The sequence below is a fragment of the Cricetulus griseus genome, chromosome 2 (genome assembly GCF_003668045.3).
Source record: "Cricetulus griseus strain 17A/GY chromosome 2, alternate assembly CriGri-PICRH-1.0, whole genome shotgun sequence".
In the NCBI taxonomy this organism is placed as follows: Eukaryota; Metazoa; Chordata; class Mammalia; order Rodentia; family Cricetidae; genus Cricetulus; species Cricetulus griseus.
The window spans coordinates 428,565,924-428,578,821 of NC_048595.1; the positions used below are offsets into that span (position 1 = coordinate 428,565,924).

The following is a 12,898-nucleotide window of genomic DNA, read 5'->3' on the forward strand; positions in this document are numbered from 1 at the left end:
CTCTCCTTTTGTGTGCCCACCTCTGTCCTGGGTTGTTCCATACACTAGTGGCTGGGAGGCCTGGCTCACTCATTTATCATGAACTTTACATGATCAGGGTTTTCATCATTTTCAAGCCCCAGCATCCTGAGCTAGGCACTGGTGAGGAGGCCATCAGCAAATGAGTCCAGAAAAGGCATCTAAATAAACTTGCCATTGGGTGAGACTATGTAGCTCAGTGGCAGACTGCTTGCCTAGCACTCAAGGCCCGGAACTTGGTGTCCATCATCCTACAAAACAAAAGACTTGTCATTGAGCACAGTGCTGGGCCAGCTGAAGAGAAGCCACTCTGCTAGCAACCCTTGACGTGCAAGCTTCCTTCCTCAGACCAGAAACAAGCAGTAGTGGAGTGCGCCCACTGGAGTGAGCTGGGTGGGATGCTGCTGGCAGCCTTGTTAGTCTGGACCAGCAGGACTTCAGATGTCTGGGATGCCTGTCATACATAGAGACAGGAAGGTACCACAGGGTACCCAGTATGCCAGGGAAAGTCACGCTCCCTCAGGTACTCTTACAATCAAAGAATTTGTCTCAGGTGTTCCTCTGCCCTGACAAAGTCACAGGGACAGACCCACAGGAACCCATACTTCTAGTTCCAAGCTCCACAGTGAGCTTTGGCGTTCTGGGTTGGCAGAGTGCTGGCCCTCAGGTCCTCTTTTCTGTGTTTTCAGACACAAGCAAAAGGTGCAGAGGTGAGCACAGATCACCTGAAGCTCTTTCTGTCACGGAGGAGGTGGCAGGTGAGTGTATCTGTCCTTTCCACACTGATTTACTCCCACACAGTTGTTACTCCCTCCTTCCTTCCACACAGTCGTTCCCCTCCCCCATGGTGATCCCTACCTCCCACTCCTGCCTGAGCTGCCTTCCCAACTCTATATTTCTTTCTCCTGGAGTTGAAAAGGGCCTGGTTAGGCCTCTGGGCCTTTCTGGTCTGACTGTAAGTACTTCGTTTGCAGCGCTCCCAAATCAGCTACAAGTGCCACCTGGTGCTGCGCCCCATTCCAGAGCTGCTACGTGCTCCCCCGGAGCGGGTGTGGGTGGCCATGCCTAGAAGACCACCCCCAAGTGGGGGACTCTCATCTTCATCAGACTCAGAAGAGGAAGAGTTGGAAGAACTTCCCTCGGTGCCCCGCCCCCTGCAGCCCGAGTTCTCAGGTTCTCGGGTATCCCTCACTGACATCCCCACTGAAGATGAGGCTCTGGGGACCCCGGACGCTGGGGCTGCCACCCCCATGGACTGGCAAGAACAGGGAAGGGCTCCCTCTAAGGACCAGGAGGCCCCCAGCCCTGAGGCACTCCCCTCTCCAGGCCAGGAGCCCCCAGATGGGCCTAGCCCCAGGCGGCCGGAGCTCCGTAGGGGCAGCTCTGCTGAGAGCGCCCTGCCCCGAGTCGGGTCGCGGGAGCCGGGCCGGAGCCTGCACAAGGCAGCATCTGTGGAGCTGCCGCAGCGCAGGAGCCCCAGCCCGGGTGCCACCCGCCTGACTCGGGGAGGCCTGGGTGAGGGCGAGTACGGCCAGAGGCTGCAGGCCCTGCGTCAGCGGCTGCTGCGGGGAGGTCCCGAGGATGGCAAGGTCAGCGGCCTCAGGGGCCCCCTGCTGGAGAGCCTAGGGGGCCGTGCACGGGATCCCAGGATGGCGCGGGCTGCCTCCAGCGAGGCTGCACCCCACCACCAGCCCCCTCCCGAGTCTCGGGGCCTGCAAAAGAGCAGCAGCTTCTCTCAGGGTGAGGCAGAGCCCCGGGGTCGGCACCGGCGCGCTGGGGCACCCCTCGAAATCCCGGTAGCCAGGCTTGGGGCTCGCAGGCTGCAGGAGTCACCCTCTTTATCTGCCCTTAGCGAAGCCCAGCCACCCAGCCCTGTGAGGACCAGCGTCCCCAAACCCAGTATTCCCAAGTCTCCGGAACCTCCAGCTGCTACACCCAGAGACTCTCCCCAGGCCCCCGCACCCCTGCCCGCCCCAGAGAAGGTCCCAGAGCCCAAAACAGAGCCAGTCCGAGCTGCCAAACCAGCACAGCCAACGCTGGCTCTGCAAATGCCAGCGCAGCCTCTCACCCCCTATGCTCAGATCATGCAGTCGCTCCAGCTGTCCAGTCCCACCCAGTCCCCACAGGACCCTGCTGTGCCTCCATCAGAGCCCAAGCCCCACGCGGCTGTGTATGCCAGGGTGGCCTCCCCATCTTCCGGAGCCTCCGATAAGCGCGTGCCTTTGGCCAGAACTCCCCCAGTGCTAGCCGAGAAAGCCCGAGTCCCCACGGTGCCTCCCAGGCCAGGCAGCAGCCTTAGCAGCAGCATCGAGAACCTAGAATCAGAGGCTGTGTTCGAGGCTAAGTTCAAGCGCAGCCGCGAATCGCCACTGTCACGGGGCCTGCGGCTCTTGAGCCGCTCGCGCTCGGAGGAGCGCGGTCCCTTCCGTGGGGCGGAGGACGATGGCATCTACCGTCCCAGCCCGGCGGGAACTCCGCTAGAGCTGGTGCGAAGACCCGAGCGCTCACGCTCTGTGCAGGACCTCAGGGTAGCGGGAGAGCCAGGCCTCGTGCGTCGCCTTTCGCTGTCCCTGTCGCAGAAGTTGCGGAGGACCCCGCCCGGGCAACGACACCCAGCTTGGGAGTCCCGCGGTGGAGATGGGGAGAGCTCTGAGGGTGGTAGCTCAGCACGGGGCTCCCCGGTGCTGGCGGTGCGCAGGAGACTCAGCTCCACGCTGGAGCGTCTGTCCAGCCGTTTGCAGCGCAGCGGCAGCAGCGAGGACTCCGGGGGCGCCTCGGGTCGCAGCACACCCCTGTTTGGACGGCTGCGCAGGGCTACTTCGGAAGGGGAGAGCCTGCGACGCCTCGGTGTTCCACACAATCAACTGGCCTCTCAGGCTGGTGCCACCACACCTTCCGCTGAGTCTCTGGGCTCAGAGACGAGTGGCACATCGGGTTCCTCAGGTAAGGAGGGACTAGGTGAGAAGTGGGTATGGTGTGCTCTGAAAGGAGAAGGGGGCTCTAGAGGCCTGAGGGTGGTATTGGCATGGCTACAGAGAGAGGAGGAGAAAGGTGGAGAGACAGAGGCTAAGATGGGAACAGGAAGAGGAGGGACAAGGCGGCTTTGATTTTTTTTTTTTTTTTTTACCTTGAGAGCTACAGGGATGTGGGTGCTGACTGATAGTGGCTACAACAAGAGCTCATGAGTCTGGGTTTGTACAGCTCCAGGGGAGAGCCGAAGCCGGCATCGGTGGGGCCTTTCCAGGCTGCGCAAGAACAAGGGCTTATCGCAGCCAAACCTCTCCGCCAGTGTCCAAGAGGACTTAGGTCACCAGTATGTGCCCAGTGAATCAGGTAAGAAGCCTCAGGTTGCTCTCCTGGCTGGATGAGAGTAGTTCATCATGAGGAGCTTGGGCAGCCATGGAAGAGGCCTCCAGTTAGGGAAACAACAATGATAATTACAGTAGCAGCTGCCATTAATTAGCAGAGGCAAGTGTCCTATTAAGCATGTCACAAACGCTGTCTTGTTTAACACCGCGGCATTCTTTAGGAGGATGATCTTCAGCATTGTAGTTTACCGGTGAAAGAAGCAGGCAGGCTTAGTGAAGTGATGCCCAGTAGTTTGTCCAAGTCTCAGGTCTAATAAGGGAGAAGCCACAGCCCAGAGCATCGCCAGGTCACTCTATTAAGGCCTTTGTTTGACTGGCCTTGTGTCTCTTGGAAGACCTTGGAAGGTTTCTGAATCTCAGTGTAATTGTGAACCAGCTCAAAATCCTACTTTTGTGCACCCAGAGCCCCAGAGTGTGTGTGCAATCAAAGACACCCTTTGTCTCCCAGCGTGAACTACACCCTCAGCTCTCTACAACTCTGAACTCCTGACTGCCTCTCCTCCTCACCCAGAAGGCACATCTTCAGAGAAAAGTGGCCCTAGGGCTTTTTTTTTTTTTTTTTTTCTGGAGTAGAGGCCTGCCACATCCCCTAGTCTATTTCTTGCTCAAGTGTCCTTGTTTGCAGGGAGGGAGGTATTCCCCACCTGGTGTCATTCCACCTGGAAAAGAGGCCAGGTTTCCAGGCCATGGGGTGGTCAGGAGGAAGCCACCAAGCAAGGCTATGCACGTGACCTTTAGAAGCTGTCAACTCTATCCTGGCCTCGTTTGGGGTTAAAATGGTCAGAATGGGTCTAACCTTCCCTTTGCTCCAGCTGGGCTTGCTTGGGAGGACTGTTCCAGAGCTCTAGTCAGGGCTGTGGGGCTGGTATGGTAGGGAGGGAAGACCAGCTGGCTGGGAGAGAATGGAAAGTAGGGGGGTGGAGGAGAGCATGGCAGAGAAATGCAGGGTGGCTAATTCCTTCCCACCTGGGGCCTCCATTTTGCTAGTGTAGCCAGTTCCCTGATGAGCAGTGCCCTCTGACCTATCTCCCTGCAGGAAGAAGCCTCTCCTGCTTCATCAAATGGGGCTGGCCCTGAGGGAATGACAGTAGGACTGTCAGGGCTGGGCCAGGGTCATCTTTCGCCTCTTACCCTGACCTGTTTTGTTCCCTCCCTGGTGCCCCAACTAGGACTGGGGGCAGCAACTGATGAGGCTATCCCCAGTACACTGGAGGATGAGATTAGGACCCCTCCTCAGGCACAATAGAGTACACTGTTCGTGTGCGCCTGCTGAATTCCAGATCCCTCCTGGTCCTTCAGATCTTGGTTTCCCAGAGGTCTTTAGCGCTCTTTCCCCAGTTGAAGAAGACACACCCCACCTTCCGTGACCCAAACCAGATTAGATCTTAAGGAACAATTCAGGGGTCACGATTTCAAATCATCCTGCCTCTGAGGAACTCCAGCCCAGTAGAACTGGCTCAGACTCCAAGCCTCTTGCCTTGGGCAAGGTCACCAACCAGTGTCCAGGCAGTTTTCTGCTTTGTTCAAACAATTCCTTTTCCCAGGTTCAGCTCCTGGCTTCTCTGCTGGGTGTGTTAAAGAGATAATAGTAACAACCTCAAGAAGAGCTAATGTTTGTTTGGGAGCACGTCCTTCATGACGCACACGAGCCAGCATGAAGAACCTCGTTTTATTCTTACAGCAAACCCTCCCCACCCAAGCTTGACTGGGCTCAGTCTCTCAATTCGCAGACTAGAAATGGAGCTCCTGAAGGGGCTTGTGACTTGCTTAGGGTCCTGTAGTCTCAATTCTGCACTCTCAGAAGCTCTTTAGGGGTCTGAGTTGACTATGCAGAAGTTGGAATGTCAGGAACCTTGCCTATACCCCAGGGAGGCCGAGATATAGATACCCTTCTAGAGGCTGCCCACAGAGGGCGCTGGCTTCAGAACTCTGGAGAGTGCAGGGTTTTTTTTGTTTGTGTTTTGAGACTGGGTCTCTCAGTGTATGTAGCTCTGGCTGTCCTGGAACTCACTATATAAACCAAGCTGGCCTCGAAATCACAGAGATCCATCCTCCTGCCACTGCCTCCCAAATGCTGGAATTAAAGGCATTTTTCAAACATTTAAACTTTTTAAACACTTACATTTATATATTGTTCATGTGTATACACACACACACACACACACACACACACACACACACCTACAAGTGCATGCCATAACATGGGTGTGGAAGACAGAGAGCAATTTTCAGAAGTGTGTTTTTTTTCCTCCCATCATGTGGATCTCTTGAACTGAACTCAGGTCATGGGGCTTGGTGGCAAGAGCCTTTATGTGCTGTCCCCAAGTCCACACGTTCTGATCACAGATTCTGCCTGCAGCTCAGGTTAGCTCAGGTCACTGCTGTTTCCCCCTTCGCATCCCACTTGCCTTGTAGTGGCCCAGAGGGAATCTAAATTACAGAATCTTAACTGTTACCATTTTTCAAAATGTGTTTGTTTTTATTTTAACAAATGCTTATAGAATATGCTTAGTGCTGGCCGGCTCTAAGTGATTTACAAAGGTGAGGGATGCACCGAGCATCTCCAATCATCAGTCAAGAAGGTGGTTCTGCATATGCTGAGGGCCTGGAGGTGATGCTTACCACAAGAAAATTCTTGAAGGCATGGTGGAGGCGGCCGTGTGGGGTTCTACTCCCTGCGTTTGGCTGGGAGGAGAGACCCAGTCGCTGTGTTCCCTCATGCATCTGCCCCTCTCTCGGCAGCAAGCAGCCAGGGTCCTGAGTTGTCTCTTTTCCTTCAGATTTCCCCCCAGTCTTCCACATTAAACTCAAGGACCAGGTGCTGCTGGAGGGGGAAGCAGCCACTCTGCTCTGCCTGCCAGCAGCCTGCCCAGCACCCCGTATCTCCTGGATGAAAGGTAAGTAGATTGCATCTTCCACAGAGTAGGGTAGGCAGGGAGTAACAAGTGGCTCCCAGTAAAGGGTGTAGGAGAGGCTAGACCACAGGGAAGCAGAAATAAAGGGCCAGTGAGAGAAACCTGGCTTTACTCAGCTGCCCCTCCCCCCCCCGTGCCTTCTTGTCCCCAGATAAGCAGTCCCTGAGGTCAGAGCCCTCAGTGGTCATTGTGTCCTGCAAAGATGGACGGCAGCTGCTGAGCATACCCCGGGCTGGCAAGCAGCATACTGGGCTCTATGAGTGCTCGGCTACCAACGTCTTGGGCAGCATTACCAGCTCCTGTACTGTGTCTGTGGCCCGTGAGTTAGGGGGGCAGGGCCCATGCAATAGGGATGAGGAGGTGGGGTAGAGCTTGCTGAACCCTCAGCTGGGGCCTCTGCTCCTTCTCCCAGGCATCCCAGGAAAGCTAGCTCCTCCAGAGGTGCCACAGACCTACCATGATACAGCGCTGGTGCTGTGGAAGCCGGGAGACAGCCGGGCACCTTGCACCTACACTCTGGAGCGTCGGATAGATGGTGAGGGCGAGGCAGGATGAGGGGCAGCATGAGGCAGCCGGTGGCAGACCAGGGGTTGCGGGTGGCGGTGCCGCTGAAGAAGGCCAGTGTCTTCTCTAGATAGAGGCATCTTCTCTGGGCTCTTTATAAATAGCACAGAGAGCTGGGGCCATCCCTTCTGTGGCCCTAACTCTCCCTGTGCTGCCGGCAGGGGAATCTGCCTGGCACCCTGTAAGTTCAGGCGTCCCCGACTGTTACTACAATGTAACACAACTGCCTGTCGGTGTGACTGTGAGGTTCCGTGTGGCCTGTTCCAACCGTGCTGGGCAGGGGCCCTTCAGCAACCCTTCTGAGAAAGTCCTCATCAGAGGCCCTCAAGGTCAGTGGAAGGTATAGGGTGGTAGTGGCAAGCCCAGGGCCTCCACACTCCTTGGAGCATCATAGCTTTGCTCCCAGAATACTCAGTGATCATTTTCTTTGTCTCCTCTTAGATTCTTCAGCTCAGCCAGCTGCTGCTCCCCAAGATGCCCCTGTTACCTCAGGGCCAGCCAGGGCCCCACCTCCTGAATCTCCTACCTCACTGGCCCCTACCCCAGCTCTTGCTCCCCCAAGCCCCCAGGCAGCCACTCTTAGCTCTTCAACTTCCCCCATGTCTGCTAGCCAGGCCTTGTCCTCACTTAGGGCCATGGGTCCACCACCCCCAACCCCCCCACGAAAGCACAGGGGTCTGCTGGCTGCCCAGCAAGCAGAGCCCACCCCACCCAGGATCCAAGTCACCCCAAGTGAACCCAAGTCTTTTGTCCCTGACACTGGAACACTGACCCCAACCTCTACTCCTCAAGGAGCTAAACCAGCACCTTCCCCATCTTCCTTGTATATGGTGACTTCCTTCGTGTCTGCACCTCCAGCCCCTGAGCCCCCAGCCCCTGAGCCCCCTCCTGAGCCCACCAAGGTGACTGTGCGGAGCCTCAGCCCAGCCAAGGAGGTGGTCAGCTCCTCCACACCTGAGAGCACCACTCTTCGACAGGGCCCCCCTCAGAAACCCTACACCTTCCTAGAGGAGAAGGCCAGGCAAGCAGGGATGGGGAAGGGGAGTTGGGAGAGTGGAGGGGACCCAAGGAACACAGAGCTTCAGAGGCAGAGCAGACTGTCCTGGCTGGACTTGGAGGGCAATGCTGAGAGATGTGGGTCTTTAGAACTATCGAGTTCAGCTAGGCACTTCCCCGAGCCTGAGCCACTTGCTGTCATTTCATCTTCACAACTGTGAGGGGAAGGCACTGCCTTGTCATCATCACCCATTTCACAGATGGGAAAACTAAGGCTACAGGATCTTCCATAGGTAGAGATGCCAGTGCGTGCTGGAATCTTTGTTCCTAGCACTGAACTCTGAAGCACTGCAATCCAGTTCCCAGGGTCCCCGCTTCCCATGTGAGCTCTCTCTCACACGGATAGTGCCCGCCCTGAAGTCTGTGGTATGCCTCCTACACACACAGGGGCCGCTTTGGTGTTGTGCGATCATGCCGGGAGAATGCAACAGGCCGAACGTTTGTTGCCAAGATCGTGCCCTATGCGGCAGAGGGCAAGCATCGAGTGCTGCAGGAGTATGAGGTGCTTCGAACACTGCACCATGAGCGGCTCATGTCCCTGCACGAGGCCTACATCACCCCTCGGTACCTTGTGCTCATTGCTGAGAGCTGTGGCAACCGGGAACTCCTCTGTGGGCTCAGTGACAGGTAGCTAGCTGGGTGTTCCTGGGGAGCGGGAGTTGGGGAAGTTGGCTGGAAGATCACCTATCCCATGTCCACCTCACCCCAGATTCCGGTATTCAGAAGATGATGTGGCCACCTACGTGGTGCAGCTGCTACAAGGCCTGGACTACCTCCATGGCCACCATGTGCTACACCTGGACATCAAGCCAGACAATCTGCTGCTGGCTGCCGACAATGCCCTTAAGATTGTGGACTTTGGCAGTGCCCAGCCCTACAACCCTCAGGCCCTGAAGCCCCTTGGCCACCGCACAGGCACTCTGGAGTTCATGGGTGAGAAGACCAGCAGCTGGTCATGGTAGAGGGTTGGGAACTGCCAGAGGCGCATGCCAGGTTCACCCCTTCACTCACGCATGTACCATTCAGCTGTTACGTAAATAATGAACGGAGTTTTTTCCATTGATCTTTACAATAGCCCCAGAGTTTGGCATAATAGTACTCCCTTTTTATAGATGAGGAAAGAGAGGAACCCTGACGTTAAGTATTCGTCCAATTAGACAGTTACAAATAACTGCAATGGGATTTGTAAAAGCTGGGAAGACGAGAGAATCAATTATGACTGTACTGAGCAGGAAAAACCAGCGGTCATTTAGCTACCTGCTAACTGATGCTTATTGTCTCTATTCCTTAGAGTTATTCTACAAGCCACACTTCCTAGATGAGACAATGGAGAGCTAGGCTGGCTTAGGAAATGGCCCAAGGTCCCACAGTTAGGAGGGGCAGGCTTGGGATTCGAGCCAGCCTGGCTGATTTCGAAGGCTCTTAAACTTGGTGTTGGCCACATGGAACTGATCCAAGGCAGCTTGTGAAGTTGAATCTTAGGTCCCCTGGAACCTCCATCATCCAGTGCCTCAGGTGGCCCACCTCTCCTGGTGGCCACACCCATTTTGTCTTGTCCACTGACCTGTAAGGCCTGCTGCTCTGATTTTACTCATGGTGTGGTAACCTGGCCGTGGTCCTGCTGGTCCTGCTTCCTCCTGCTCCTTAAGGCCCCAGAGCCACCCCCACCCCAGCCTCCCTCTTCCTGTTCCCCTGCCACAGGGAACCTAGAGTTCAACTTGACCTCTGTCTCCTGCAGCTCCTGAGATGGTGAAGGGAGATCCCATTGGCTCTGCCACAGACATCTGGGGAGCAGGTGTGCTCACCTACATCATGTAAGTGATCTGGCCCTGCTCTAGCTCCCTGCTCTCCTCTACCCATGATCCTCTCCCTTGGCCCACTCTAGCTCTCAGCCCATTTCTGCCCACAGCTCCTCCTTCATGCCCTGTCTTCCCGCCACACATCCAGTGGCAAGGTGGCACAGTCCCTGTGTATTGTGCCCCTCCCTGATGCCCTACACTAATGTCTCTTAGGCCTGACAACTGACCATCATTCTAAGGTAGAGGCAGTAAGAGGGGCATCTGAGACTGTGCCAACTCACCTGTGTTCCACAACAGGCTTAGTGGATATTCGCCATTCTATGAGCCAGACCCCCAGGAAACAGAGGCTCGGATTGTGGGGGGTCGCTTTGATGCCTTCCAGTTGTACCCGAACACATCCCAGAGTGCCACCCTCTTCTTGCGAAAGGTCCTTTCAGTACATCCCTGGTGAGTAGGCCTCCTGCTTGCCAGCCCTCCAGTGTCACCTGCCTCTGAATGCAGACTGCCTGGCTTCATGTGGCCAAAGACTCCCACCCCCTCCATATAGTGAGTGCAGCAGCAGCAACGGTCATTGCTGCCTGCCATGTAAAGCTGGTGACAGCCCTGGGAAAGACAGAATTGCTGTCCCTATTCCAGAGACTGGGAAACTGAGCCCAGTATCACACACATATTGGTGAATCAGAATTAATAAAGGGCTTGAGAGAGGGCACAGCCTGCCCTCTCCAAGAACTTCTTTCCTGGTTCATGATTCCTGACTTGGCCTGGCAGGAGCCGGCCCTCACTGCAGGACTGCTTGGCCCACCCGTGGCTGCAAGATGCCTACCTGATGAAGCTGCGCCGCCAGACACTCACCTTCACCACCAACCGGCTCAAGGAATTCCTGGGTGAGCAGCGGCGACGCCGGGCCGAGGCTGCTACCCGTCACAAGGTGCTGCTCCGCTCCTACCCTGGCAGCCCCTAGGTGGCATGGACCACAGCTCTGCCACGGGCATCAACTCGGGTTCTCACGCACGCTGCCAAGGGACATTCCAGAGCCCATGAGGAGCTGGACAGGCCGGGGCTTCAGATACCAGCAGCAGCAACATCTGGCTGGGCTATTACCTCATGGACCTAAGGGGACAAGGCCCCTGGGGCTTCAGCCGGATGTCACCCCGGCTACAACCAGAGCAGGAGACCCACTGGTCAGACTGGGCAAGGGTGAGAACAGAAGGAGGCAAGAAGGGAGTGGGGAAGTGAAGGGTGGAAAAGTAGAGGCTGGGGAGGAAGGAACTTGAGGAAGGTTCTGGCATGGATGGGAGAGGTATACCGGATATCTCAGGGAGTGGCTGGAGAGGGAGAAGGATCCCATGGTGTGGGAACAATAAGCTGGGCATGAGTATAGAGAGGAGGGCAGACCATTGCTACATACCAGGAGCCAGAGCAGAGAGGTGGAAGGGAGGGCAGAGAGCGGGCTCAGGGCTGGCAGGGCAGGCCAGCAGCTGAATCTTCAAAAAGAGAAAGGAGAAAGGCAAAGCGATGTGGACCTCAGGCCACCAAAGCTGGCCTCCTGTCCCAGCAGATGCAGTTCTGGGCCCTCTACACTGGCCCAAGGATGTCCCCACTGCTCCTCCATGCCTTTGCCCTTCTTCCTATTTGTATTTATTTATTTATTGCCTTTTGTGGAGTTTCCTTTCCATCCAAATCCCCTATTGCCTATGTTGTCCTGACCATCCCCTCAGCCATCCAGCTGTCTGTGCAGCTCTCTGTCTGTCTGTCACAAGGAAAATAAAAGCAGCAAGCAGCAGGACCTGTGTGTGGTCTCTGGGTGGGGTGGGAAGGAGGAGGCTGACAGTTTGGCATGAGTTCCGAGTGGAGTTTAGCCTTCTCTAGGCAATGACAGTGATTCAGGGGTACAAAGGGTATGTCAATGAGCACCTTGGGACCTTATAATCCCTCCCTTGGCTCTTACTCCTTTTTATTCCTAGAAGAAGGGAGACTGTAGTCACCCATTGAATTCCCATAGCCACCCTCTGTCTAGATTCCAGGAACCCACCTCTGTTCCTATGCTTCCTCTTTGAAGAATACTGGGCTCTGGGATGGACCGGTCACACTCTCGGTCTGTCTTAGCCTCCTTTGCTCTTGTCCTTCCCCAGGACTAGAGAGAGATGGATTTCATCTCAGTAACTGGTTAAAAGAGACAGTGTGAAGAGCTGTAGGAAGAACTAGGAGGGGTCCTGCCCCCAGCCTCTTGGGATTAGAATACAGAGCCGAATGCACAGAATAGGTGTGAGTGCTCGGGGCAGCCATGCCCAGCATTTTCCTTCGGTTGAGCGACACATCAGGCTAGACCTTCCTGTCTCCATGGCAAGTTAGGAGTCTCCTGGACCCTGACTGGATACACCCATGCAGCACCCAAGAATGGTCACTGGCTCCCAGAAATGAGCTTCCTGGACCTGAGGTAGGGGAAAGTGGGATCCAGGTTGTCTGTGACCTATCTTGAAGCTCTACTCTTGGCAAAATGCAAGGAGCAGTCTTCTGACTGCTTGACTCGTGACACTGCTTTGAGGACCCCCTTGACTCAAGCTCAACAGCCATTCTGGCTTCCCAAGACCTCAGGAAAGAGACAAGGCTCATCATCACAAAGTAACCAGTGTTAGAACCAATGGGAAGGGAAGAGAGAGGCACCTTGGCCACCTGTCATTTCAGCTATGGAGATATACACTTTGCCTGCAAGGATCTCCGACCCCTTACACACTGCAAATGCTTTCATATAAAAAATGAAGTGCCTGAACGCATATCTTGATAAATGGTAAAAATTCCTCTCCCGTCCCCCTTTGATCTGCAGTTCCCTTCCCATCTCCATTGGAAATGGCATGTGAACTGCTTATTCCAAACCTGGAGGAGCAAAGGTAATTTATGTCGGCAGAGCGGTGTCAAAATTGCTCTGATCAAAAGGTGACAGGGCCCCATACCTGAATGTGTACTTGCAGTGAGTGGAAACCATGCTCCTACTTGATGCCCTCGCCTGCACAGACCTAACTCCACTCAAGCCCCTGAGAGATGCCCCTATACTCCAGTTTATGCCCCTAAAGGACTCCGGCAGTCCTAGGGGTTGGGGAGCTTTCGAGTGCTAACCTTCAAGGATAGTACTGACCAGCCAGGCCCTGTCCTGTCACAAAGAGGGAAGTGAGTGGGGAAT

General features: G+C 55.4%; 1 protein-coding gene across 1 annotated transcript in view; it reads left to right on the forward strand.

Annotated features, from left to right (window-relative positions):
* Speg (striated muscle enriched protein kinase) overlaps nt 1-11,506 on the forward strand; it is a 55,241-nt gene extending 43,735 nt beyond the window's left edge. The window contains exons 29-41 of the mRNA XM_027397297.2: nt 708-776; nt 993-2,961; nt 3,220-3,351; nt 6,167-6,283; nt 6,453-6,620; nt 6,714-6,836; nt 7,027-7,194; nt 7,307-7,886; nt 8,309-8,548; nt 8,631-8,854; nt 9,660-9,735; nt 10,018-10,167; nt 10,489-11,506. Coding sequence (XP_027253098.1) covers nt 708-776; nt 993-2,961; nt 3,220-3,351; nt 6,167-6,283; nt 6,453-6,620; nt 6,714-6,836; nt 7,027-7,194; nt 7,307-7,886; nt 8,309-8,548; nt 8,631-8,854; nt 9,660-9,735; nt 10,018-10,167; nt 10,489-10,681 — 4,209 coding nt within the window. The 3' untranslated portion in view covers nt 10,682-11,506. The remainder of the gene's footprint in view (nt 1-707; nt 777-992; nt 2,962-3,219; nt 3,352-6,166; nt 6,284-6,452; nt 6,621-6,713; nt 6,837-7,026; nt 7,195-7,306; nt 7,887-8,308; nt 8,549-8,630; nt 8,855-9,659; nt 9,736-10,017; nt 10,168-10,488) is intronic.
* The last annotated feature ends 1,392 nt before the right edge of the window (nt 11,507-12,898 follow it).